The sequence below is a fragment of the Terrapene carolina genome, unplaced genomic scaffold, assembly GCF_002925995.2.
Source record: "Terrapene carolina triunguis isolate 2854851 unplaced genomic scaffold, T_m_triunguis-2.0 Scaffold175, whole genome shotgun sequence".
Lineage (NCBI taxonomy): Eukaryota > Metazoa > Chordata > Testudines > Emydidae > Terrapene > Terrapene triunguis.
The window spans coordinates 2,578,816-2,605,418 of NW_020664526.1; the positions used below are offsets into that span (position 1 = coordinate 2,578,816).

Sequence of the window (26,603 nt, forward strand, 5' to 3'; positions counted from 1 at the left end):
AAAAACCTCTAGAATGAGAGGAGAACCCAGACTTACTTTCACGTTGTTGGCAGGAGCTGTTCTAAATTTGCTCTGGTAAGAGCTCAGCGTCTGTGCTGTCAGAACATATGGACCACGGTTGCGTATGTCTTGGAACTTCTCAAACAATTCCGGCTGGTACTCGGAAAAGTCAAAGGCTTCAACGACTCCGGTGCGTGTTTGCGCCATGATTGCCACTCGCACAGTCGGCTGCTGGTTGCCAGTACAGCTGATCCTCTGCATCTGGGTAATTCTGTTCAGAATGATCTCTACCTTGGACTCCAATGCTCTCTGAGAATTAAATATATTTTGCCCTGGTCCAACATCCGAGACATCAAACCCAAGTATCACATCCAGTTTGCATTCTGGGGAGGAAAAATGTGTAGACTCATTCAGACACAGAGTAAGTGGTGGGGGGAAGTTATTTCACTAGGAGGGTGGTGAAGCACTGGAATGGGTTATCTAGGGTGGTGCTGGAATCTCCATCCTTAGAGGTTTTTAAGGCCCGGCTTGACAAAGCCCTGGCTGGGATGATTTAGTTGGTGTTGGTGCTGCTTTGAGCAGGGGGTTGGACTAGATGACCTCCCAAGGTCTCTTCCAACCCTAATATTCTGTAATTCTATGATTCTGCAATGATTGCTTCAGAACAGAGCAGGTACAGAACTCTGTTTATTTTTTTTTAATTGAGTCACCGCTTATTCATCTGTTGAATATTATCTGAATCCTAGACTGTGAGCTCTTTGGGCAAGCGACAATCTTTGTGCTAGTTGTCCAAATGACAGTGGCAAGTACAATGAGGCCCTGATCCTGGTTTGGAGCCCTAGCTACTACTTATAATAATAACAATGAATAAAAAGTGGTTATATTGGGGAAAGGCCTATGTTTTTCTCAGTGTAGCTATTGTTTAGAATTCGACTTCATCTATTCAAAAACAAATAGGAAATGAATCCGCTAAGAAATAAATGTGTCCTAGACTGCATGGAGAAATGCCTTGTTTTGCCTCTGTGAAAGCTTGTCCATCCTTTAATAGTGGGCAAGCGTTTTCTCCTTTCATTTGCTACTATTTGCGGCCAAAAACTGGAGTTTCATTTTATCTTGATTTGCACAGAATTACAAGTCTTGCATTATTTTAGGAGAGAACTAGTACAAAGATTTAATATGAGATGCAAAAAGTCTAGTGGTTTAAGCAGGGCATTGGGAGCCAGGACTCCTGGGTTCTATTCACGGTTTAGTGGCCAAACACTTTTGTATCATTTGGCATGGCAGATAGACTCTGCTAGCTCCATCTGTACTTATCGACTTCACAGGAATGTTGTGAGCCGTAATTGATCTCTGTGAAGTGTTTTGCAATCCTTCGATGAAAGATGCAATGATGAGTGCAAAATGTTATTGTTATCTGTATCATGGGCATGTCTAACTTTTCCCCAGCGGGGACCACATCTTAACAGAGAGATCATCACGCAGTCTCAGCTCCCTTCCCAGTCCATCCACTGGAGCCCTACCAGTCTGGATCACCCTCCTTATTGCCAGCTGCTTCTGTATGCATCTTGGCACATCTGCAGCCATGCAGTGAGCTGGAAATGAGGAGGAGCCAGCATCATGTGACGTGGGCTATCTACAGAATGACCCACTAGTTGGATAGTACTTTCTTTTGTGGCTGTCTAGAGCCAAACAAAGCCCATCACTCTCTGAGGATGGACCAATGAAACAGATCCTACAATATGACAATGTGCCCTGAAAGTTCAGGGCAGACCTTGACAAAAGGGGTAAATCTCACTACTCTTCTCCCCACAATCCTTAATCCTCCAATATATATATAGTTATACCCAGTTCTGATCTAAAGGCAAAATCCATGGTGAGGTGAGGTCAAGCTGGAATTCACTGGTATAACATGCATACTAATCTTGGGCAGTCAGTTTTGAGTTTATCAGTTAGTAAGCCTTTGGTCATGAAAACTAACTAAGTCAGTACAAAGGGGCCAGTCAGATCAGATAACACTTAAATCCACAGGGCAGCATTAGATCATTTAGTAACTATTTTGTTTGAGGTGGAGATACTATCATTGTCAACACATGATCAATCAACCCTGAGTGCAGGGGACTGGACTAGATGACCTCTCGAGGTCCCTTCTAGTCCTATGATTCTATGGGGGGGAGGGATAGCTCAGTGGTTTGAGCATTGGCCTGCTTGTTGTGAGTTCAATCTTTGAGGGGGCCATTTAGGGATCTGGGGCAAAAATCTCTCTGGGGATTTGTCCTACTTTGAGCAGGGGGGTTGGACTAGATGACCTCCTGAGGTCCCTTCTAGCCCTATGATTCTATGCTAGTGTTTGTCATCTTAGAATGATTGTTGTTTGACATATATTGCAGTACCACCCCCCCACCCCATGTTCTAGGTGCTCCACGGATGGATAGGAAGGTTTTTGTGCTGAAGAGCTTACCATCTAGGGAAGGGTTTATAGTCTAGGGCTGAGCCCAGTCACTAGAATTTGCAAGATCCAGGCTTAAGAAAGCACGGGAACAGGAATACAAGGATGCTATTGGAGGCGTCTGTTTAAAGCAAACAAAGTGCTCCAAGAGGAGAACTATACATGGAAATAATATTTTTACAACAATGGCACTTACCTCTGGCTTCACTCACTCCTGGACACAGTTGCTCTTCCATAACAGCATCAAGAGTAATCAACACTTGTTCATTCAGTTCTGACAGTTCCTGGGCCGTTGCCACTCTGAAAGCAGTGGCACTATCACTGGACAGCTTGCTCACTTCATCCAGGTCAATGTTTTTCACACCAACAGCAAACACCTTGACACCTGCGTTTGCCAGTGCCAATGCCGCTGTCTGTCCGTCATCCAAAGGTTTGCCTCCTGTCACAATAAAAGCAACTTGAGGGACCCTGTCCTCCCCCCTGCCACCAGCCTCTTTCACAAAGTGCTTTGCCTGGATGTGTCTGATGCCTTCTCCAGTATTAGCCACTCTGCCTCCTTTGTAGGCTACTCTGTTGATAGCACTCAAGATCTGGTCTTTGGTGGTATAGTCCTTGAGAAAGAATTCATCAGTCACATCAGAGTTGTACTGGGCCAATCCCACTTTAATGGATTTATCATCTGAATAGAGAGCATCAATTATGGAATATACAAATTGGATAACCTGCTGGAAGTTCTCTCTCCCTAAATTGATGGAGCTGTCCAGCAAAAACACGATGTCGACTTCCTTTTTACCATCTGAAACAGTTAAAAAGAAGGTGGGTATTAAATGCTTTGTGGCACCCAGAATATTGTCTCAAACCCTAGAGGAAAATAGACCATTCTTAAATTGTCGGCAAAGGCTGCGTGCTGCACATAGAAATAATTCTGCATTTCATTGAGAAACATGTCTTGCCTTGGAAAATAAGATGAGCAGTAAGACTATGGCTGATTCAGAATGAGTGACTGAGTCAGTGAAGACCAAGCCATTCAAAAGTGAATGGCTGCCTCCTTTTTTGGATGGCCAATCTTAAAGGAACCTGACGTTCAGTGAGCAGGTGGCCGTTGCATTTTCAGAAAGTCGGGCCCCTTTAAGATGTCTCTTCTTTTGCTAGCACCCAAATTCACAAGTCACTTTTTAAAATCTTGGCCGGACTATACAAACTGACACAAACCCCAGCTCACACCTCACCTTTTTGGGGATTCATATTAGCACCTGAGGTCCAAAAATCTCCCTGCCCCTGCTCTGCACCTGTGCTGCTAGCCTGCTAAATCCATAGCCAAATCAGTCAGTCCGTGCTGGAGAAAATGTCCTAAAGCACCAATGAACTAGGAAAGCCCTCTGAAATGTGAGATTTGAAGAAACCAGCCAGCAAAGCAGGTTCTGCAAGATCTATTGAGACCACATTTTGGATGTGGCAAAATATCAACCAGAGATGACCTCTTGGGAGAAAAGAGACCATAGCGACAGGAAGGAGAAGAGAATCAATATGCTTAGGTTTGAGGCAACCATTTAGGGTGACAGATTATATGCCGAGAGTACAAAGGGCACAGTTAGGGTAATTGAAAGAGACAACCATGGTTACATGGAGAAAAGGAGTGACTGTATTTCAAAAGCTTTGGAGGAGCACCCAAAGATTATGGGCTCATCAGAACCAAACATTAAGAGGTTTGTCCATCAAGATTCCAGATTAGGGTACCATTGGGTGTAATTCATTACTGGGTGCCAGTGAAAAATCAAACGAGGAAAATGCTGAGCAAGCAAATGATAAAAACAGTGATTCACACACAACATGCAAGCACCAGGGTGAAGCCAGTGCAGAGAACAGGATAGATTGGGGGTGGGGAAAGGCAGAGAACAGAATTCCAAATGCCAAATCTAAGTGCAAAACCTCTATTATTTTAGCAAAATGCCTGGTTCTATTTTAAGGCTAGGAGAACTCCTAAATATAGTCCTGATCTAAGGCTCTTGGAAGTCTATGGAAATCTTTCCACTGACTTCAATGGACTTTGGAGCAGGTCCCATGTGAAGTAATGTCATGTTTCACTATCACTTCCATCTCATCTTTATGTTTCTTCAGCGACACGAGCAGTTTTGTGACCGCTCAGAAGAAAGGGTCCATAAAACATCATATTCATAATAGAGTCATGGAGTTTAAGGCCCGAGAGGACCCCCAGATCATCTAGTCTGACCTCCTGTGTATCATAGGCCAACACCACCACCCAGCACCCACATACTAAACTCAACAACCGAAATGAGACCAAAGTACGACAGCCCACAGGAGGCTAGACTCTATGTGCCACAGGCAGAGAACAAGAGGGACTGAGGGGCACCAGTGCCCGAGGCCCCCACAATGTCAGGGAAATGATTAAGTGAGACATACCCAGATAATCCTGGCAAGTGACCTGCAAGTGACCACACGCTGCAGAGGAAGGCGGAAACCCCCCCAAAGTCACTGCCAATCTGACCTGAGGGAAAATTCCTTCCCAAACCCCTTACAGCGATCAGTTAGACCCTGAGCATGTGAGCAAGAGCCAGCCAGCCATGCCCCTAAGAGACAGAATGCTCAGTGCCACCTCAGAGCATGGACCCACCCCACCCAAATGTTAAGCTATATAATATGTTATTTATTTTTATGAGGGACATATTTCCGTCTTATTCACGTTCTAAATTCTACCATTTTCCAAGTTCTGCAAGGCCCTTTCGGCGAGTATTCTTTAGTGCAATGCAAGCAAAGGAATAAGGACTAAAATACATTAATTCTGAACAGCTTTACAAATTATGAGAATTTTATCCCATGCTGCATCCCGAAGGTTCCCCCCAGTGTATACCAACATGAATAAAAGACTGACCAGGAATTGGAATTGGAATTGGAGGAGGTGCAAGTGTAGGCTCTTGAGGTTCTTCAAATGATTTGATGAATCTCTTTTCAATGGTTGGGAGTGCTGTAAAATCTCTGATTATGAATGCAAGTCGAGGATCATTGGTAATTCTCTGCAACTGAGTGCCGTCTGCATTCCTTGCTCCTACACCCAGGATTTTAACCCCAGTGGATGCAATCAAAGCAGAAGGTCTAGTCACATCATCCTGGGACCTCCCTCCAAGGAGGAGGACTAAATGCTGGGGGACCCCGTCTTCTATTCTGCTCCCTGCAGACCTAATGAAGTAATTCTTCACAACATAGTCCAGCGCGTTGCCAACGTTCAGTGGGGACCCTCCTTTTAGCCTCAGGCGGCGTATGGCTTGCAGAACAGCATCTTTGGTCTTGTGTTGTTTTAAAAGGAACTCCTCGAATACAGTATTGCTGAATTGGGCCACACCAATTCTCACTTTGTTTGGCCCAACATCCAGCTGCTGAACAATTCTGATGATGAAATCCCGAATGTGTGCAAGACCGTCGGCCCTGACGCCGTCAGAGCTGTCGATGAGGAAGATGACGTCCTTCTTATCGCCGTCCAAATCTGCAGGAGAACAAAAACGTCAAGGAGAGAGGAAAATTACTGACAGGAAAAACCTCCTTTGCTTGAGCTTTGCTGTACGGTTTCTGAGCAATCTCTTCCCAAGGATGACCCAACTCATGGGATCTCTGATGAAGCTCCATTCACCTGATAAATATAGCACATATGCTTTGTTTTTAAGGGGGAATGCTAAAATGTGCTATCTATTAAAGCGAAAAGCCACCCTTTAGGCATGGGAATTGGAGTTGGTTTCTTTTGGGGGGGCGGTGTTTTTTGTTTGCCTCTTTTTGGCTTTACCTGTCAGTTTAAATTTACATCCAAAATTATAAATATATATCACCCCAAATCCTACTCTCCTGCACTCTGACTTCTACTTTTTATGCATTCATTTCCTTAAATGTTCCTAACCTCATTTTGGCCCCAGATTTATGCTCATTTTAACTAGAAAACTCTTCAAAGGGCTGCAGACAAGGTAAGCAATGCAGCTTTTGCCCAGAAAACCTTAGCCCTTGATATCTCCATGAAATCGCTAATGAATCTCCATTCTCCTGACAGTGCGAATGTGCTGTATTTGTTTTTCAGGGGGAAATCATTTGTTGGCAGGGAAAAAATGGAAAGTTATTTGCACTTTCAGCAATAGCTACATTAACAGCAACACAAAGGCACTGGGTGATCAGACAATCTTACCCGGAGGGACTATTATGTCTCCCAGGAGACTTTGTATCTGGTCTGAAGTCAGCGTTCTAATAGGGGTCAGCAACTTCTGCTCTAGGCTGGGTAGTTCCTGGAAGTTTCTCACTGAGAATATATACTCAGGGCTGAGAGAAATCTTTGTCAGCTCCTCAGGATCCACATTCTTTGCGATACTCAAAGGTGCGACTCCAGCTAGTTTGATTTGGAGGGCAGGGTCCTCTATGTCATCACCAGACTTGCGGGAATAGAGCAGTATTAAAAACTGAGGGACACCTTCCTCTATGCGACTTCCAGAAGTTCTTGTAAAGATATTTTTCGATACATACTCCAGGGCAGCTCCTACATTAACTCTTTGGCCAAATTTGGGCCTTAATTTTCTCACAGCACTCAGCACTTCGTCTTTGCTGGAGTGAGCATTGAGAAGAAAGTCGACCCTGGAGTCATCACTGAACTGGACCACAGCAACCCGGGTGGCATCGAAACCCACATCCAGGGAGTTCACCATCCGTTCGATCAGACCACGGATGAGATTGAACTCAGAGGTAACATATTGGGAGCCATCAATGAGAAACACAACATCCTTCTTGCTGCTCACTGTCAAAAGAGAAAGAGTTCAGATGATGCACGTATGCCCAAGAGTTGCATTGGTAAATGATCTAAAGGGCAAAAGTTTAAGGCACCCGCAGATGTGCAATTACACATCATCGTTTTCGGGGTCATCAGCGAGCAGCACCGTGCTGAAATTAGCTGTCCAATGAAATTGACGTGTAAGATTAAATAGTGTGGAAATCTAGCCTGCAGTCCTCATACACAACTCTGACTTACAACATTCGGAATCCAAGTGAGGCTAGACCCTGCAAGCCACCTTCTGTCCCGCACTCTCACAATCTCACTTCGATACAGCCACTAATTAAAAAAAATAGGGATCACGATTTGTCATTTAGTGCACAGAGGGGAGCCTGTCAGCCCTCTCTCTTGGCTGTGTCAGGGAACAGAAGCATTAAAGCCCCTTTGCTTCCCTGCTCAGATTGCTACTCTGGCCATGTGGGGTGGAGTAAGGGTTGCTCTCCTGATCTGAGTCCTCTGAGTGAAGGCCAGGGAGGGGGCTGAGAAGGCAGGAAGTCAGAGGAGCCCTGGCTCCACACCTCCCCCCTATTCACTGGCCAGACTAGCTTGCCACACACATGAGGCAGTAAACGTGAGAATTATCTCTGAGCACCAGGTCCTTCTCTGGTCTTTTCCCAGAGAGGCGCAGCCCCATGCTACCCCTTACACAGGGCAGACTAGACATTGAGAAAGTGAGTTCAGTGACACCGCCCTCTCTTTTGCATCACTAGATTGCGCTACACTTGCCATCTGAGAGTTGTTTTCCCCGTTGCTGTTATTCCCAAGAGGAAGGTTTGCTTCCTGATGATGAGCTTTTCTACCCGGTTTCAGGTCAGAGCAAAGTTCTGTGCCTGAATTATAAATGTCGGAAAAATCTACATGAATTTACATGAAAATGTCAGTTTCTTAACTAAATGATCTAGTTTTCTTTTGGGGAAGCGGGGGCAGAAATTGCCTGGTCACTAAGTTATTAATTAATATATCACCCCATTTATTCACTGTAACACTATGGTCCAGAGCCTGCATTGACTTCAGTGGACTGTGTAGACATAGCAGTCTGCCTGCATGGACCACAGGGCCTATAGATGTATTTGAATGACTGGCAGGAATTACACAGATCCTTGCAAACCCGGGTACAAGCGAGCAAATAGAGGATAAATCCGCAGGGAGATGAGGTTGGTTTTGGAGCCTTAATTATGAATGCCTTGCCTTTCCCTCTTTGCGTCACAACCATAATGTTATTTAAACATCAGTTTTTTGTCTCTGAATCTTACTCGTATGAGCATTGCTCTGCAGACACAACAGCCAAAAAACACCTTCTCACCTGGACTGGGTGTTGTCAATTCAAACTCCGGGACTAGCCCTTCAATTTGTTCCCTGGTGAGCCGAGTGACTCTGTCTGAGATGACCTGCTGTACAGTATCCAGTTGATTGAAGTCGGGGATTGCAACAGCAAAGTCTGGAACGTACGAGATGGTCTGCAGCTCCGTGATATCGGCATTTCCAATTCCAATGCCTAATGGCACCATGCCACCAGTCTTCAGGGCCACCGAGGGCCTTCTCACATCATCTCTTGATTTACCAGACGTCAGGAGAATCAATAGCTGAGGGACACCTTCAGCTATCCTGCTGCCAGTTGGGCTGGTGAACACATTCTTTAGGACATAGTCCAGGGCTGCACCCGTATTAAGAGGAGCCCCTCCCATAATGGACAGGCCCCGGATGGCACTGATCACATCTGCTTTATCAGTGTAGGCGTTCAGAAGGAACTCGGGTTGTATGATGTTGCTGTATTGCACCACGGCAACACGGACCCTGTCAGGACTGACATCCAGGCTCTCGACCACTCTTTGCACAAAGGCCCTCAGTGCAGGGAAACCACTTCTGGCACCATCTGAGCCATCAATCACAAACACCACATCCTTCTTCTCACTTTCGTCAGCTGTTTTTGGAGACAATGAGGGAAGGGGAAGATAAGTCAGATTCTCGGTGTAAAGTAGACATGCTCTGTATAAAATGATTTGCAGAGAGAGGAAACGCTTGGGATCTTAGGTCATGTATCACAGATGCTGATCCTGTTTCTTTATAGTTTACCTTTACCCAGGCAGTCAAATGCTCTTGACTAATGGACAGATGGATGGAAATCCAATGAAAACCATGTGACATCATGTGCTGGGTGATACCTACTTAGTCTGGAGGGGGCTCTATACTAGTGGAGGCATCAGCCTTCAGCAAGGGAAGACAAATGGAGTATGTAATCAGGGGGCATTTTCTCCCAAAGCGATCAAGGGTCTCTAGGGAGTGGAACACATTAGCACCAGTTGACTACTCCACATAGAGTGCCCTAGAGAGGGGTGCAAGATGGAGGAGAGACATAGGGGAAAAAAACGTCCCCGGGGAGCATTCTAACCTAGAAATAAGTAATGCTGCACACACACACACACACACACACACACACACACACACAAATTCCACTGCTGATTGGACAATGGTGAAAATATTTTTGTGACAATATTTCAACTGGCTCAAGCCAGCAAAATAAAGAAGTGAACTGAAATAAAAATGAAAAATGTTCAATCATTTTTGTGATAAAAGTAGTGGAACAGTTCTAAAAGCTAAAAAAATTTGATCAGTTCTACTACCGAACAAACTCACACCAAACTTCAACACCCTGGTTCAGGCCAACCAGTAAACAGTCACTGCCTGTCAAAGACCGGATAAGGTTCATTTGGCTAGAACCTTTATGGAGGCTTTATGTTAAGTATGTTGCATTTTCCCTGTCTCCATCTGCTGGTAGGAGCCCATAATACCCATCGTCTTTGCTGGCAAAGCAGGGATGTTTCACAAAAAAAGGCATATGTGTTCACAGATGATGTCTCTATGGTACCATGCTGTTTAGAATTTTGATAATTGAATTGTTACCCTTTTGTTATCCTTTATTCTAGTTCTGCCATTTTAATTTCCTCCGGTTATAATGGCAACTGATTCAATAGCATTTAATTTACTGGTTGATATCTGGGTGCAAAATATAAAAGCCGTTCATGTTTCATTCAAGAAGAAATTTAGAGAAATGAATCTAGGATGGCAAGCCATAGATTTATGCACTGGATTGTCGATGATGCCATGTTCCTCTTTCCCCACACCACTTTCAAGAAGAACAAAATCAGTTTGGAAGAGAACTAGAGACAACCTGGCCCTAATTTGCTCCTAATCCAGCAAAGCACTTAAAGCTACTCATGCTGTAAGCTCTTCAGAGAAGAGACTGTCTATGACACCATCTTTGCACAGTGCTTAGCACAATGGGGCTGCAGTCTCTCTTGTGGCCTGCAGATTATACTTTATAATATAAATCATAAACCATAAGATAGGCGCTTTTACTTCAATGAGACTGTTTGTCCTAAAGGAAAGCATGCACTGAAGTGCTTTACTGGATTAGCGCTTGAATGAAGGAAAACCAACGTAGACTACCACTTGCTACATCATTATTTTAAACCTCAACCATATTGGGCCTGAGCCAAAATGTACTGAAATCAATGGGAGACTTTCCACCAGTTTCAGTGAGCTTTGGATCAGGCCCAGGATCCATTGTTTCGTGTGTGTTTCGTTCTAATTTACAACGATCATTTTGCAACATTTTTTTTAGTCCCCTGAAACAAATTTGATACATGTTTCAATGTTATAAAAACAAAAGAAATGGTGGCTTTCCATACCTGGTCGTTGAATTTCTATGGTTTGCAATAAGTTCACTATCTGTGGTTGTATGTCTCCAATTCTAGGAAGGGAATCGACTTTTAGAATGAACTGTGGAGCATAAACTATCCTTTCTAGTTCTGTGATATCGGCATTCTTGGCTGCGATAATAAAAACGACAACACCAATTGCTTTCAGGGCCTCTGCTGGTTGTTCCACGTTATCAGTAGATCTCCCAGCAGAAAGCAGAACCAAGAACTGAGGAACGCCTTCTTCAATCCTGCTTCCAGCTCTCTTCACAAACAGATTCCTCACTGCATAATCCAGTGCAGCCCCCATGTTCAGTTGTCTCCCCGTTTTTATCTTCATTCGTTTCACTTTCTGGAGTATTTCCTGCTTGGATGGGAATTGGTCAAAGGTGAACTCCACCTGGACGTTGTCGCTGTACTGAGCCACAGAGACTCGGATGGCATCCGGCTTCACATTGAGCTGAGAAATAATTTTGTGCACAAAGTCCCGGACAAGAGGGAACTGCCCAACTAGGTTGGATGAGCCATCAATCATGAATAAAATGTCTTGCTTACTCACTAGAACAAATAGAAAGAAAAAGAAAACAAGATGTTAAAACCTTTTTATGGGTCATCATGGAAACTTTACTTTTAAGGAGCTGGATTTTGATATTTAAAACGATTGAGTGATTTTCATTAACTAGAGTATCTAAATGAAAGTATCTAACTAAATGAAAAGGGATACTTTACCTATTTCCCTTTGGTCACTTTTTAATTTCATTGACTTTCCAAAGCAAAGTGGAAAATCTGTTATCTATTTGTTAAATTCCTCTTAATTTTCGCATTTCCAAACTAAATAATCTTAATCTTTTTAATAGCCCCTTCTGAATGGAGCCACAATAAAAGAACTCTGGGGAAAATATTTATATATATCAGGTTAACTTTAAACCTGACACAAATATTTTTGGAGATAATATCAGAGACTTTCATTAACTTTTAACTCACTATCAGGAATAAATTCTGTCCTCCTCTACACCCGTACCAGCCCATTGATTTCAGTGGAGTTGCAACTGAGGGTCAACTCTAGCCTTTTATGTTGGGGGTTTGCTTTTTCTTTGGTTGATCTATGCTGTTCTCCACTATATTAATCTCTCCTTTTCATTTTTTGTGGGGAGCAGTAACCACTCCCTACGTGTGAGTTGGTCCATACAAACACCTATCGTAGGCACTAATGCATCCCAAGTGGTAGGGATACAAAGGCTATGGGAACAATTGGGCAGGATATTTGGTATGGTGGTCATAGACCCATTCTGATCTCCATTTCAGTGCTGATTCAGCAAAGCACTTGAGCAGTTGCTGAACTTTAAGCATGTTAGTGGTGACTTCAGTGGGTCAATGGATCTACCCACATAAAATTAAACACAGGCTTAATGCTTTGCTGGATCAGGGCCTTGGACAAGTAAGAAGTTGTGCATCATTCAAAGGAAACAATCAAAAGAAACAAGACCAACTTAATACAGTCAACATGAAGAAAGGTAGATATTACCTGAAGGGGTAAGTGGAACTTCTTCCACACCTCCACTAACATATGTTGTTAAAGGACTAATTAACTCCTGTGGTAAAGCTCCCAGAGAACTGAAATCATCCATAAAATACACCAGTCTTGGATTAAATGCCATCTGCTCAAGTTCTGCCTTATCGGCATCTCTAACTCCAACACAAAACGTCAGCACTCCAGCCCGAGCTAATGCATTGGACGCTTGTATGAATGCATCAGCAGACTGCCCTGCTACAAGCAGGACCAGGACCTGTGGAACTTGTTCATCTATTCTGCTCCCACCAGCTTCAGTGAAGTGATTCGTAAGGACAAAGTCTAGTGCCGAGCCAGTATTCAGCACTGATCCCCCTTTAGGGAACAACTGCCTCAGGCGAGTAATGATATCTGCCTTGTTTGGGAATGTGTTTAAAAAGAATTCAGTTGTAGGAGTATCACTAAACTGTACTAGGCCAACGTGTACATTGTCATTTCCAACATCAAGGCCGTTAACTAGGCTCACAACAAAGTCGCGTACAAATGGGAAGTAGGCATTTCCAACGTTGAGTGATCCATCCAAAAGAAAGATGATATCCCTTTTGCTTTGAACTGCAGTGGAGCACAGAAAATAACGTGAGACATCATAGAAAACATACCAGTATTTGTCATGTGTGCATACAGTATGTACTGTACACACATGCATACCTTGTTAGAGAGAAGGGGGGAGTGGGAGAGAGAAAGTGAAGGGAAGAGAGAGTTTCCAAGAGAGTAACAGCAAGAACATTATGTGACGTTATTGGATGTTTTGTTTTTGGCTTGGGCTGCAAACAGTATTTGAATGGCTCGTATTTAGAAATGGAGCCTCGTCCTTGTCTGCTGTGTAGAAAATGTATATTATTACTAATGACAATCAGAATGGTTGCATACTCTGTAGCTACTCTGGGTCAGTACCTCAGCTGGTGTAAACTGGTTTCATTGACTTCAATAGAGAAACACTAATGTACATCAGAGAAGAATCTGACTCTCTGCAGTTAGTCTCCATTACACTGGTGTGAGTGAGATTATATTTAATGAAAACTTTGGGCCTCCTATTAACACCTTATAGAAAATATGAGTTTGGTAATATGTAAAATACACTGTGATCTGAATCATGGCCAAATATAGTGAAACCAGTACCAGAGACCATCCTTATGAGACAATCTCTCATTCCGAGCGACTGCCCCCAAAGCATAGTGAGCCATATTCTGCTCTCAGTGTAAATCTGAGGTAACTCCATGGGCTCTAGTAGAGTTACTCCAGATTTGCCCTGGCGTAGCAGAGAGCATAATATGGCCCCTGGAGTACAACTTTCAGTAGAAGAGCACCTGTCTTAAGTAACTGGTTTTGGATGGTATTTTGAGTGGCCACCTTAAATATCTTTCACCGTATGTTGTGTTTTTAAGTAGGTGTTTCTCCTGGCTGTACTGGGATGACTATGTAAGGTGCCTGTGTATCTCCACCCTCCCTAGGTCCAGAATGGCAGATTTGCATTTTGCCATCAGTGACGGACAGGAACTTCCCTCTTTGGGGACGTACTGCTTGATCCTGCACTCCTTACTTAGGTCCAAATTCTGGCCTCTCGTATTGATGTTGCATAGTACCTGGCCCAGCCATGGTCCCCTGCCACACAGAGGAAGGTGGCATCAGACCCACAACACCAGCTCAGTCCCACTAGAGGATTCTCCCTACATCAGCATTAGGGCCTTTTTGCTCTGGAGTTGTGCAGCAAACTGCTGGATCTCAGCCAAAATGTCACAGCTTTAAAATAGTATCTCAGCCCTTTATAGGGTTAGGAGATAGTGCTAAATCCCACTGGGAAGCTTAGGGTAAAATACTGGCCCTATTGATGTTAATGGCAAAGCTCCCACTGACTTCCATAGGGTTGGGATTTCACCCTTGGAATCTCCCTTTTCCATTCCCGCTTCTAGTCCTTAAAGGTCCTGTGATATCAGACTTAAAATCATAACATCCCTACATTCTGAAAGGTTTCAGAGTAGCAGCCGTGTTAGTCTGTATCCGCAAAAATAACAGAAGTGGGTTGTAGCCCACGAAAGCTTATGCTCTAATAAATTTGTTAGTCTCTAAGGTGCCACAAGTACTCCTATTATTTCTACATTCTGAAAAACTGCCATTGCTTCCGGAACAAATCTGGGCCTCTACCTGGGATCAGTTTGGGGGGAAATTCCACTTTTAGGGGATGCAGGAGTGAACTTTTCTCTTGTAGGTTGATTTAAAAAACTAAGTCAGGTGTTTGAAGCTGCTGAGGGGTTTGAAATGTTAGGGGAAGTCCCCGGGAGATAGATTAAGGGGCTGGAAACATGGTCCTATGTCTGAGATAAACTGCATAGGAATGCAACACATTTATCACTTGCCTATGCAATTTATAGCATGCCTCTCCAATTGATCACATGGATGCCAACTCCACATACATATATAGGCATGTATGTAGCTACGTTCCTCTATTCTGAAGGTTCTTTTGTCAAGGGTAAGGTTTATGTCTTTAAACTTGAACATTAGAGAGGTCTATCCATTTATCTATCTCAGGTTCTTTCTATAGGGCCCTAGTAACAGGGCATTAAAAATCAAAAGGGCAAAATTGGTCCCTTTGTAATGAAATTATTTCTGCCAAATCATATAGATTAAGTTGCTCTTCTCTGTTCTCATCTGTGGTCACCATTCAAAGCCTTGATGCGAACTAATATCCTCAGATAATCTATTGCAGTGTCATACTCAGTAGTAATATTTGTAATGGGCTGTTGCAAGGGAACATTTACTTCCATACAGTGTTTCTTTATGACTATGTTTATGACAGAGACAGAGAGACAAAGAAGGAAGCAACATGTATAAGTTTTAAAGAACAAAAAGTCTCCGGACATTTTTACTTGGCATTTTGAAATAAAAATGTCAGGGTTGACATGTAGCCATGCGAAACTGTATTAGCAGGAAACATATTTTGAAAAAGCTTGTTAAATGATAGATTCTTTTTCCGTGATATTCATCTTAATTAAGGACCAGTGCAGGCAAACTGATTTGTAAAATGTCATCTCTGCGTAGGGAGCAGTCATTGCGTTTTGAAAGGATTCTTAAAACCATACAGTTTCTCTGCACCCTGGGTTATCATTTTAGTAACTTGGAGAAACTAGAAAGTGATACAGTCCTGATCCAATTTCACTTAAGTCAATGGGAATCTCTCTAGTGACCTTAATGGGAACTGAAGGGGGGCCTTATTTGTCTAATGTTTTCATGACATGGGACTGAAATGAGAGTTTAGAACATGATCCTCTGTATCTTATTATAAGAATCCAGCCTCACACTTGTCTACTGGTGAAAAATCCTTAGGAGAACCTTAGTACAAAATCTTTAGGCACATAAGTCATCTATTGAAATACATGGGAAACTGGTTCAGATGCCATTACTCAGGTTACTGTGTAAGGGTCTAATCCAAAGCCTACAGAAGTCAATGGAAAGAAACCATTGACTTCAATGGGCTTTGGGTCACACTCTAAATGGACACAATCAATTCTAGACTAGTTTTATACTCAGTTTTATAGGTGGGTAGATAATGAGAAATTTTTCTGCAAATTTGAATTTCAAATTTGAATTTGAAAGTGAATTAGAAGTCATCAATGTTCACAAACTTGTCTGGTTCACTTTCTCTGAACGTATGAATGGTCCAGCTTTATCATCACACGTACAATACTTTCAAATAGAATTTTTAAGCTTGCACGATCGATTGAATATCCATTGAAAGCAAATTTCAAATTGTATATTTGATTGCAATATTCAAAATTTGCTCTGTGGTGGTTAGTAACACAAATCATCTCATTGGAGATCAGAAACAATACCCCGTGACTTATGTAATTAACCAGAATAGCATGGGGAGGGGGGCAAATTTACAAATACATTAATGAAAAACCTCAAGTAACAAATGCATTAAAGAATTTAACAACCTGTTCATGAACATTTTGCAAATGGAAAAGAGGCAATATTTAACTGAACTAAATGTCCATTATGGATGATTCATTCATCTCTACTAGGTATAAAATAAGAATTGAGAACTATGTCAGCTACATCTCCTTTGATAAATGTGTATGGTTACCTTGTGGTATTTCTTGAATAACTACTTCTCCAGAGAGTGTTTTTATAGGTGTCAGCACTTCAGGGAGAATGCCATACATAGCTTCACTACTGAAGGCAGTTGAAGTGAATGCCAAGTTTGCTTCCTGGGCAATTGCTTGAAGTTCCGACTGATCTGCATTTCTGGACCCGATGGTGAGAACCACAATTCCATTCCTTTTAATCTCTGCTGCTGGTTGGGCAACGTCATCTGTGGACTTACCACCAGTAATGAGCACCAGCATGGGCAGAACACCTTCGTCACTCCTGTACCCTGCAGAACTGGTGAAGAAGTTTTTCCTAACAAAGTCCAATGCCGAACCTGTATTGAGTGTCGTACCACCCATTGACTTCAATTTCCTAATGGTACCGGTGACATCTTTTTTATTCTGACTGGCACTAAAATTGAACTCTGGTTTTACAGTATTTGCATATTGTGCCACAGCTACTTGGATAAGGTCTGGTCCAATTTCCAGCCTTTGGATGATTCTGATAATGAAATCACGGATTGCACCAAACTGGCTAGTTCCCAATGCAGTTGTGCCATCTATCAGGAAGACTATGTCCTTCTTGTTCACTTCAACAACTGCAATTAACAATATACAGATATATTGTCAGTGGAAGTGCTCAATCAACAATGCTTATTAATGCAACATCAACAATTGAACGGGCTATATGACTTCTTGTTTGCTTGAAGTAAGTGTTACTGTAGTTTTACATGCCTCTTATGGATACTTTGGTTTTGTGTCATGAACTTCACTTCCTTCCCTTTTAAAGTGCTTCCTTTCAGAACATTTCCCCATTTTCTAATGTGGGATTGCATTGAATTCCACTATAATATGATTTATTATAACAATGTCTCTTTCTAAATCATGGGGAAAAGTTAGAAAATGTCAAAAGCTAATCATAATAAAATTGCAAAATGTATTCTAGCACAGAAAAAACACACACAAATGAAAAATCTTCATGGTCTTCAATGGGCTAGAACAGTGGTTCTCAAACTAGGGGCTGCAGGAAGGACAGCCAGCACGTCCCTCGGCCCACACTGCTTCCCGCAGCCCCCATTGGCCTGAAGCGGCGAACCGCGACCAGTGGGAGCCGTGATCGGCCGAACCTGCGGACGCGGCAGGTAAACAAACCAGCCCGGCCCGCCAGAGGCTTTCCCTGAACAAGCGGCAGCCCAAGTTTGAGAACCACTGGGCTAGAACATAAACTGGTGTATTCCTATTGGCTTCAGTGGAGGCATGCTAATTTACATCATCTAGTCCCATGTGTCTCAAAATAGTTATGCTCACAAAAGCAATTAAGTAAAGAACAGTTCCCACTTATTCCACATACCTGTTCCCTGTGTGTCTTCATGTCCTGTCTGTTTCCTTAACTAATAAAACAAGTTATTACTGTTCTTCGCTCAACACAGCCAGCCCAGCTATGGAAAAGTGCGCTGCATTCTATTCTGGCTTGACTAATTTTTAACTGCCAAATCTTTTTAGGGATGTTGATGTAAGAAGTAGAAAGAACACAACTGGATTTTCAAATCCCCAGTTGAGTCTGAAAGGCTGGTAATTAGAAAAAAAGTTGGTTGTGCCATACTGGAATCAAAACGCCATTATATTTAACACAGAAAATATAGGCACTAGATAAATAAATATTAACATGGTTAATAGGCATTATGATAAAATATGATGATATGTAGACACTATCATAAAAAATTGCATCATTTGTGCATGTGAATATTGCACAATCTTCATTTAACTTTCAACAATATTACCCTAGAAGCCATAATAAGAAAATCAACAATTATAGGATGAGGAGAAGGTATTTTTCGATTTCCACATTCAGCCTTAACTGACACTTCTTTTTACAAATTCTTGGCTTCTCCGGGTGACAGTGAAAGGCAATTTATACAGGAGCACTGGAGGAATTTTTTCCAGTTTTTTTTTTTTTTTTAAATCACAGTGGCCAAGATGTTCAAAAGTGACTAGTGATTTTGAGGGCTTTAATTTCAGGTGCCCAACTTAAGATGCCTTCTAATGGCTGGATTTTCCACAAAAGGCCGGACGCCAGACTCCTCTACGGGGTCTCAAGTTGAGCACCCAAAAATAGAGACATTCAAAATCACGAGTCACTTTGGAAAACCTTGCCCCAGCTTGTTTTGTATGTTTTAGGCTAACTAGGAAAGAAGGGTACAAGAAAAGTACATATTACAATACTCTCTGTGATGTGTCTGGCTGGTGAAAAGCAATGTGCCACCTTAAAATACTCTTAGGAGTTTGATGCTCTGATGGGGCAAAATCCGTAATCAGGGCCATTGCTGTGATCAGACTCTGTGCCGGAGCAGAAGGCCTAAAAAGCAGTGGAGTTGATGCACTGGCAGGCAGGCTGTGGGAAGGCTGTTATAGGGATTCGATACAGTACTCCATGCGCACAATACAGCAAAGGTTGCCGGGGTTCTGTCTGTGGCAGCATGCGCTGGAACTTTGGCCAATGGTTCCGGACTATGTTGTACTTGTAGTACAAGACTGCTGAGTAGTGGGAGTACAGAAGTAATAGCCTCTACTACAGCTCCTGGGTGGTAGTAGCAACTCTTCTAGACTATTAGTGTGGGGGGAGGAAATGGCAGTCCTTGAGCCCGTCAGCGAGCCCCTGCCCATTTATTCTGACTTTGAATAAGACTAGCGTTTGGCCTTATGTCCTTTCTCAAGCACAAGCCCTGTGATTTCAAAGACTCCAGTGGGAGTTTTGCTTAACTAAGGACTGCATGACTTGTACTACATTAAAGGGTAAAGCCAAGGTTCTGCCCACAACCCTCCCACCTACTCCCAGATGGGAGCAAGCAGGCGAATAGCTTTATTCCTGTGCCCCTGGGCCCAAAGTTAGGGGGGTGCAGGTAGGGTGACCAGATGTCCCGATTTTATAGGGACAGTCCCGATATTTGGGGCTTTTTCTTATATAGGCTCCTATTACCCCCCAACCCCTGTCCCGATTTTTCACACTTGGTATCTGGTCAGCCTAGATGCAGGAGTTCTTACTCTATCTATGCCAGTGGATAATCCAAGTCACAATCTATTTCTAACTGCCTAGGCTTCCCAGTTTAAAAAGGATGTTACTAACATCAGCTGCCAAAGTTAAGCTATTCACATACCATTCATTAGTGGTTTAACCTCAGCCACTTTCCAGAACCTTGAATAGTTTCCAAACCCTTCCAATATTTGTTCCTCCAGCAGCCAGTTTTGTTCCTCGTCAGTTTCCCACTGGAGAGGGGTGCCAGGCACAAAGCCAGAGGTTTGGATGTGGGAAGGATGCCAGCTTAATAATAAGGCTTGTTAAAACACTGAGTTGTGTCCTCCAGAAAGATGCCAAAAAGTACCTCTGGGCTTGTGAGCAGCTGGATATCCAAACATGGGGGCCCTGGGTCCTCTTTTAACTTTATATAGAAGTTAGTGTGAATCATCCAAAGAGTTTGGCAGGCACAAAAGTGACCAATAAGGCATAAGTCTTTGTTAATAAATTATTGCCATGGTCAAATTATACACTACATTTCCTCATAAAACAGGAATGCAGGAACTACAACCAACCTCCCTCCACACACACACACAAAAAAACCCCAACAACACTTCACCACAGTGCCACTTTCAATGGACAAGATTAAGACAAAACCATTTCTTCCAGATAATTTAGGGGAGGTTAGACTCTTAGGCCTGGTCTACACTTGGGGGGGGGGGTCGATCTAAGTTATGCAATGGCAGCTACGTGAATAATGTAGCTGAAGTCGACGTACTTAGATCTACTTACCGTGGTGTCTTCACTTCACCGAACTGGAGTACAGGAGTCGATGGAAGAGCGCTCAGGGATCAATTTATCGCGTCTAGACTAGACACGATAAATCGATCCCCGCTGGATCGATCGCTGTCCGCCGATCCGGCCGGTAGTGAAGACATACCCTTAAAGTCTGATCCAGGGACCACTGAAGCCAATGGAAACACTCCCCCTGATTTCAATGGGCTTTGCATCAGGCCATTAGGACGTGACTCTGAAAAATGCTGAGCACTCCTCCAAAGGGCTCCCTCAACTGTGGGAGTTAGGGGCCTAGCTACCTATGAGATCTGGGCCTCAGTGCTTCACGGGGGTGTTTAGCATCTTGCAGGAATGATTCCTTATAGCTCACACTGATCTGTATAACATTCAATCTGTACATTGTGGGCAAAATTTCAAAGGCACAAATGGGAATTAAGTGCCCAACTCCCATTGAATTTCAGGGCCTAACTCACATAGGCACTTTTGAAAATTCCAGTCTCTCCCTCTCTCTCCATATATTTAGACACACATATATTCTAGTTGTTGTATAATGTTTTAGGCTGATACTTCTTCTAATGAGCGGTGCTGTAAATAGAAAATATACAAGTAGAAACTGAATGAACTACAACCCGTGCGGTATTGCAAGGACTGAAATGTACACTCTTAGCAGTCTCTGAGTAGAATGTATAAAAAAAACTTTCCAATATAAATATCGAAGAACTGGAAAAAAGTTCTAAGCTCAGATCCCCCAGCTGCAAGCCCCCCCATGCACAGATGAGGTATTAACTGGGTCCTTTGGGCTTGATTTTAGTGGGTTTTGGAATGGACGCTTTTAGCTAAACAAGAACAAACTGCCCCAATTAAATTTTGAAATCAGGCCAGATGGTTAGATAAAACAACTACCATGAGTGAGAATTACAGGCATTTACCAACGGACGAATGGAGCCCATGTAGTAAGATAAGGTATTGGGCCAAATTCTGCCCTTGGCTACACCCATACAACTCCAATGATATAATATAGTTCAAAATGTAACTGATTGAAACATTTTGGGATGCAGTTTTCAAATGCCTACGCGGTGGGTGAACCATACAAAATGTACCATAGTCCATACTGGCCTTTAGATCCAGAAAGGATTTCTTATGTCTATCACTTGGGTAATGGCGTGCACAAATGGATATCTTCATGTACTCAGGGAGGAGTGGTGGCTGAATGGATGCATGAACATTTTGGAAGACTCACTCATCACAGGGGCCTTTGAAAATATGGCACTTCATGTCTATTATGGTAACCATATATTACTGAATTTAACTTAATTAAAGCAATTATAAAATGACAGTACCATGGGATCCTAATTACCTGCATGTTCCATAAAATTCATATGTTAAATATTAACTCCAGCACAGGTTTGTTTCATTTCAGGGACATGTTACCGGATATATTCATGAATTATGTTTCAATAACCCCGTTAATGCTGCTGAGTAATAAATAGATTGGTGTGTTACTTTAAATCTTCATTGCCATTAAACTGAGAAGTGACACTTCAGTGTTTTGTTTTCACTGCCTCCATGTAAAGCTGCAAACCAACTCAGCTACAGTATTTAAGGATAAATTATGTTAATAGGATAGGGATTGCCTCTAAAAATAATTGAGGGTTGCTTTTTTTAAAAAAAATAAGTTCAATGTAATGGTACCCTCTAATGCAAACTTATTCTTCATCCCTGTACAGATGGTCTGTACAACATCTATGTGCCACTTAAGTTGTGCCACTTAAGTCCTCAAAATAAGGGACTTAAGTAGTGTGTAGGCCTTGAAATTGCCCTTTGCCCAGGGATGAATTTTGTCCTTAATGTAGAAATCTGACATAGTAGGGCTGGGCATGAGCTAGGGCTGGTTGACATTTTCCATCAAAACTTTTTTCAGTGGAAAACTGTTTTTGACTACATGAAAATGTTTGCTGAAAATTTCTGCTTTCCTCTGAAAATTTTCAATTTCTTGTCAGAAAACCAAAAAAATAAATAAAAAAAAAGAAAAGAGAAGAATAGAAAAAATCAGGTCTATGCTGAAACATTTCAGTTTTCAATTACTGAGAAGGAAAAAAAAACATTTTTTGGCTTTTTTGTTTGTTTTCGGTGAAAAACATCAACATTTTCCGGAGGGAAAAACATATCCAACTAGCTCCTTCCTGAACCCAAATTGGCTCTGAACATCCTCCACCACAGTAGTTGTTCAAAATCTAGACCTGGATATGAATGCTGCACGTTGGGGCCATCCCTACTAGTTACTTCTTAGCTAATGACTAAGAATAATTAACCCCAATCTGCAGTCATATCATTGTCTATAGCACTGTATAGTCCCCATCTGAATTTTACACCTGACCAAATGTCACACTGAAGCCTTCTATTGAAGCTTTACAGCAACATATGTTGTAAGTTTTCATGACACAAGCGTTCTTCAGAGACTGACAAATCAGAGGAGTTCACATCTGGTTTTTTATACCCTGCTTATTTTGTTTAAACCTCCTGTTGTGATAGTATCAGGTCAACGTGTCGCCTGCTGGGCTAATGCGTTTCCTCAAAGTAGCCCAGTGTCTTCTCCTTTCTCTCTCAGAGAACATATCAGAGATGTGTTTTAAACATGCAAGAGGCCATTCATTCAATGAAATACAACATTCTATAAATGCATACATACCTTCTGTAACAAAGGTTGGGGCATTTAACAAAATGAGTCTTTGGGCCACTCCAACAATGTTTGGCAGTAAGAGTTCCTGAAGATCAGCAAGGTTACGAATATCCAGGGCAGTAAATGCGAAGCTTCCATCAGTAGCAATCTGCTGAAGCTCCGCACTGTCAGCATTCAGGACCCCAATACTAAATGAAAAGATACTAGCTTGCTTCACCGCTAACACTGCCTCTCTGATATCATCACTAGACTCTCCACCACTTATCAGCACTAAAACCTGAGGCACGCCTTCCTCTATTCTGCTGCCTCCTGCCCGTGTGAAGTGGTTCTCCACCACAGATTCGAGTGCTGCACCAATGTTAGCTTCCTCGCCACCAAGGAAACTAAGTGCCTTCACTGCATTCAGAACATCAGCTTTTGTGGAGTAGCGGTTCAAAGAGAACTCAGTTCTGGGTTGGTCACTATATTGCACCACCCCAATTTGTATCTCCTGAGTTCCAACTGAGAGTCTTTCAATGAAATTTACAAGGAAATCACGTATGGCTGGGAAATTGACACTTCCGATGTTGTTTGATCCGTCAATAAGGAAAATAAGGTCAGCAGATTCTTGCGCTTTAAAAAAAGAAATGCAAAAGGTGAAAGCATTAAAACAAGTGATTACATGCAGTCGTACAGTGTTCTGACATGTTTCTTTGGAAAACAGTAAGAAACACGAAAATGGGAAAACAAAACACACATTTATTGAGGACAGTGAATTTTGCCTCTTAGTTCTGCATTCTGATTGAATATGAGTTAACAAACCAAATATCTTTTTCATGAGACAATATAATATTGTGAAAGAATCTAAATTCATTTTTATGGTTAAATACCAGGACAATATTTTTACGGGGGGAAAACTCTAGAGCATAGAATTTTGTGAAATCTAGATAATTTCTGTGGAAGCGACTTGTCTAAATATTTACAGAAGTTAGGAGACCCAAAAGAACTAAACAGATTTATACATAAACACACATTTGCACAGTCAGTGGAAATGTGAACATAATTTGTAATCACGGTTAAATTCAGGGGAAGTTATCTCATTGCACTTTTTTCAAGACAAAATGTAACTGTTATGCTGTAAGATTACATTCACAGCTGGTATGCCAGTAGTTCTTTTTATATGGAAAGTTTCAGCCTCTGTTTGGAAATCTGTTGTGTTTTATGTTTGAAATGTTGGTTGAATATATTGTTTTTTTCACACTGAGTGATCAGTATCTAAAATGTGTTTGTAGAACAACAATAAAAAAGGCTGTACGATTGACTGTTTATTTTGATTTAGAACTTTATTCTCAGTTGTCCAATCCATGCACAATATTAATGGGAAAAGTTTATCATTACAGGTACAATAACTATGCAGATGAAGACCACAAATAAATGTGCTTGTATTTGTGGTTTTGTGCAAACAGAGAACCTTGCATTGGTTACAAATGTAGGTATCTGGTTTTGTATTTTTGCATGACCACTGGATATTCAATCAAATAATGCAGAATCATGTTAAAACAGGCTGATGAAACCAGTCATGACATAATTATCCAACCTTACTTATAACCTGGATGGTCACAAACACCTAACGTGAATATGGACATCAAATGAATTATGAATTAGAAAAGGAGGTAGGACCTCTCTTTGTGCAGGACTTACCAAAGCAGACTAAGAATTTCCTAAACAGTCTGTTCTTCCCTCCTTGTGCTCATTGATGTCAATGGGAATTGTACAAATGAATCAAGGGCAGAATATACCCCAAAGCGGACTCAGATGTTTCCACGATTCAACTAAGCAATCTTGAAGCCATTAATAAATAACTGACAGGTTGATTTTGGAAATCTTCTCTGACTCTGAGCTTTAAAGCACGTAAGGCAAAATCCTGGCTCTACTGAAGTCAATGGCAAAACTCCCATTAACTTGCATGGGGTCAGCATTTCACCTCTGGTCTTTGCCAGGAGCCACTTTTGTGAAATACCATCACATGATGCAAATATGTGATTCATAGGGTACAGAAAAAGGCTCTAGTCCTTTACCTATCTCATGAGCCATTTCAGTCCCCATAAACAATGCCAATTAAATAACTTAGCTATGGTTAAGAACTACTAAGGGCTCAGAGATTTAGTCAAAAGCTATGAAAGTCCTTAACTTTGAATTGAATTGATCATTTCAGACTGTGGCGTACTCAGCCCACATAACAATAAAAAAAGCAGAGGAAATATCTTGACCAATACATGGCTTTGTTCATATCTGTTTCATGTGTCCTGGCTCTCTTTTTAATAATGGTAATTAATTTATTGACCGTCGTGTCGATTGGTCATCATAGTATGAGTAGCTCCTGTACAGGAGGAAACCAGAATACGATGTATGCAAATGTTGGATAATTTGTCATCACTGTAAAAACCTTGTACTTACGTACACACTGATGGAACAAGCCAGTGATGGAGGACAAATGAAAGCATGCTTGTTACACTATTAAGCAAAGAGTGTCAGATTAGACAGACAGCTAAGATTTAATGTAGGCATCAGGGCAAATTCAAGGCTGACTTTCCTATTCACTCTAGTGAGCTCTGTGGCTGTCAAAGTTTGTGTTTTCTAGAATGCAAATTCAAGGTCTGCTTTTCCTCTTACACTTAGTTTTCATGTATTAAAATGCCCCTGGCATTTTTAGGTGGAGAAGATTACAGAAAAGGGCTACATGGGATCACAAGATAAAATGAATGAAAGTCAATTATCAGCTAAATGAATGGCACCATAAAGTCATGTTAGACAGATGATCAGCTTGGACTATGTCTAGGGGAGCTCACAATATCATCCAGCATTGATCATCAGTGGCACCATTATTTTTATTATCATTTATATATAGGTTGTGTAAATCACACAGTGACAAAATGCAGTTTATGTACCAATGTTACCTTTCATTTTATTTGTAGAACAATAACACTCGCCCAAATTATTCTTGAATGGAAGTAACCTTAGAAATACTCCTTCACAGAAATAAACATGAATTTGGGGCTTAAAAATATTTTCTTCTATAAAAATGTCCATGAGCCAATAGGGAATTCAATACATTAGTCTGGGTTACCTGTCAAGATGTTTCATATATGGGCCCAATCCTCCACACATTAAGGCAATGGCAAAATGCAAATTGTTTTCAATAGGAGTTGGATCAGGCCCTTAATGACAAAAATATTGAACTCTCTACAGAGTGCAATCAGAGCATCAGGTATCACAGTTATTTCATATATTGAAAAAAATCCATTGTTATAACTGAGAAATCTTAGGTCACTAGTGGAAAAAAGTTTAATTTCCCCATGGATTGCAAATGATCTGTCTATTTGCCCCGTCAAATACTTAGCAAAACAATAGGCTTGTGCTCACGCATTTTTGTGCAAAGTATCATGCAATGGATAGCAACTGGTGGGACTGAAATGAGAGGTTAATTAGACAAGACAAAATGAGTGGATTAATGTTATATC

General features: G+C 41.8%; 1 protein-coding gene across 1 annotated transcript in view; it reads right to left on the minus strand.

Moving 5' to 3' along the window:
• LOC112107634 (collagen alpha-3(VI) chain) overlaps positions 1-26,603 on the minus strand; it is a 112,797-nt gene that overhangs the window by 57,409 nt on the left and 28,785 nt on the right. The window contains exons 4-12 of the mRNA XM_026653993.2: positions 23,113-23,715; positions 16,612-17,214; positions 12,486-13,082; positions 10,952-11,518; positions 8,566-9,183; positions 6,630-7,229; positions 5,337-5,945; positions 2,643-3,242; positions 37-383 (exon numbers count right to left, since the gene is read on the minus strand). Of these exons, the coding sequence (XP_026509778.1) occupies positions 37-383; positions 2,643-3,242; positions 5,337-5,945; positions 6,630-7,229; positions 8,566-9,183; positions 10,952-11,518; positions 12,486-13,082; positions 16,612-17,214; positions 23,113-23,715 (5,144 nt within the window). The remainder of the gene's footprint in view (positions 1-36; positions 384-2,642; positions 3,243-5,336; positions 5,946-6,629; positions 7,230-8,565; positions 9,184-10,951; positions 11,519-12,485; positions 13,083-16,611; positions 17,215-23,112; positions 23,716-26,603) is intronic.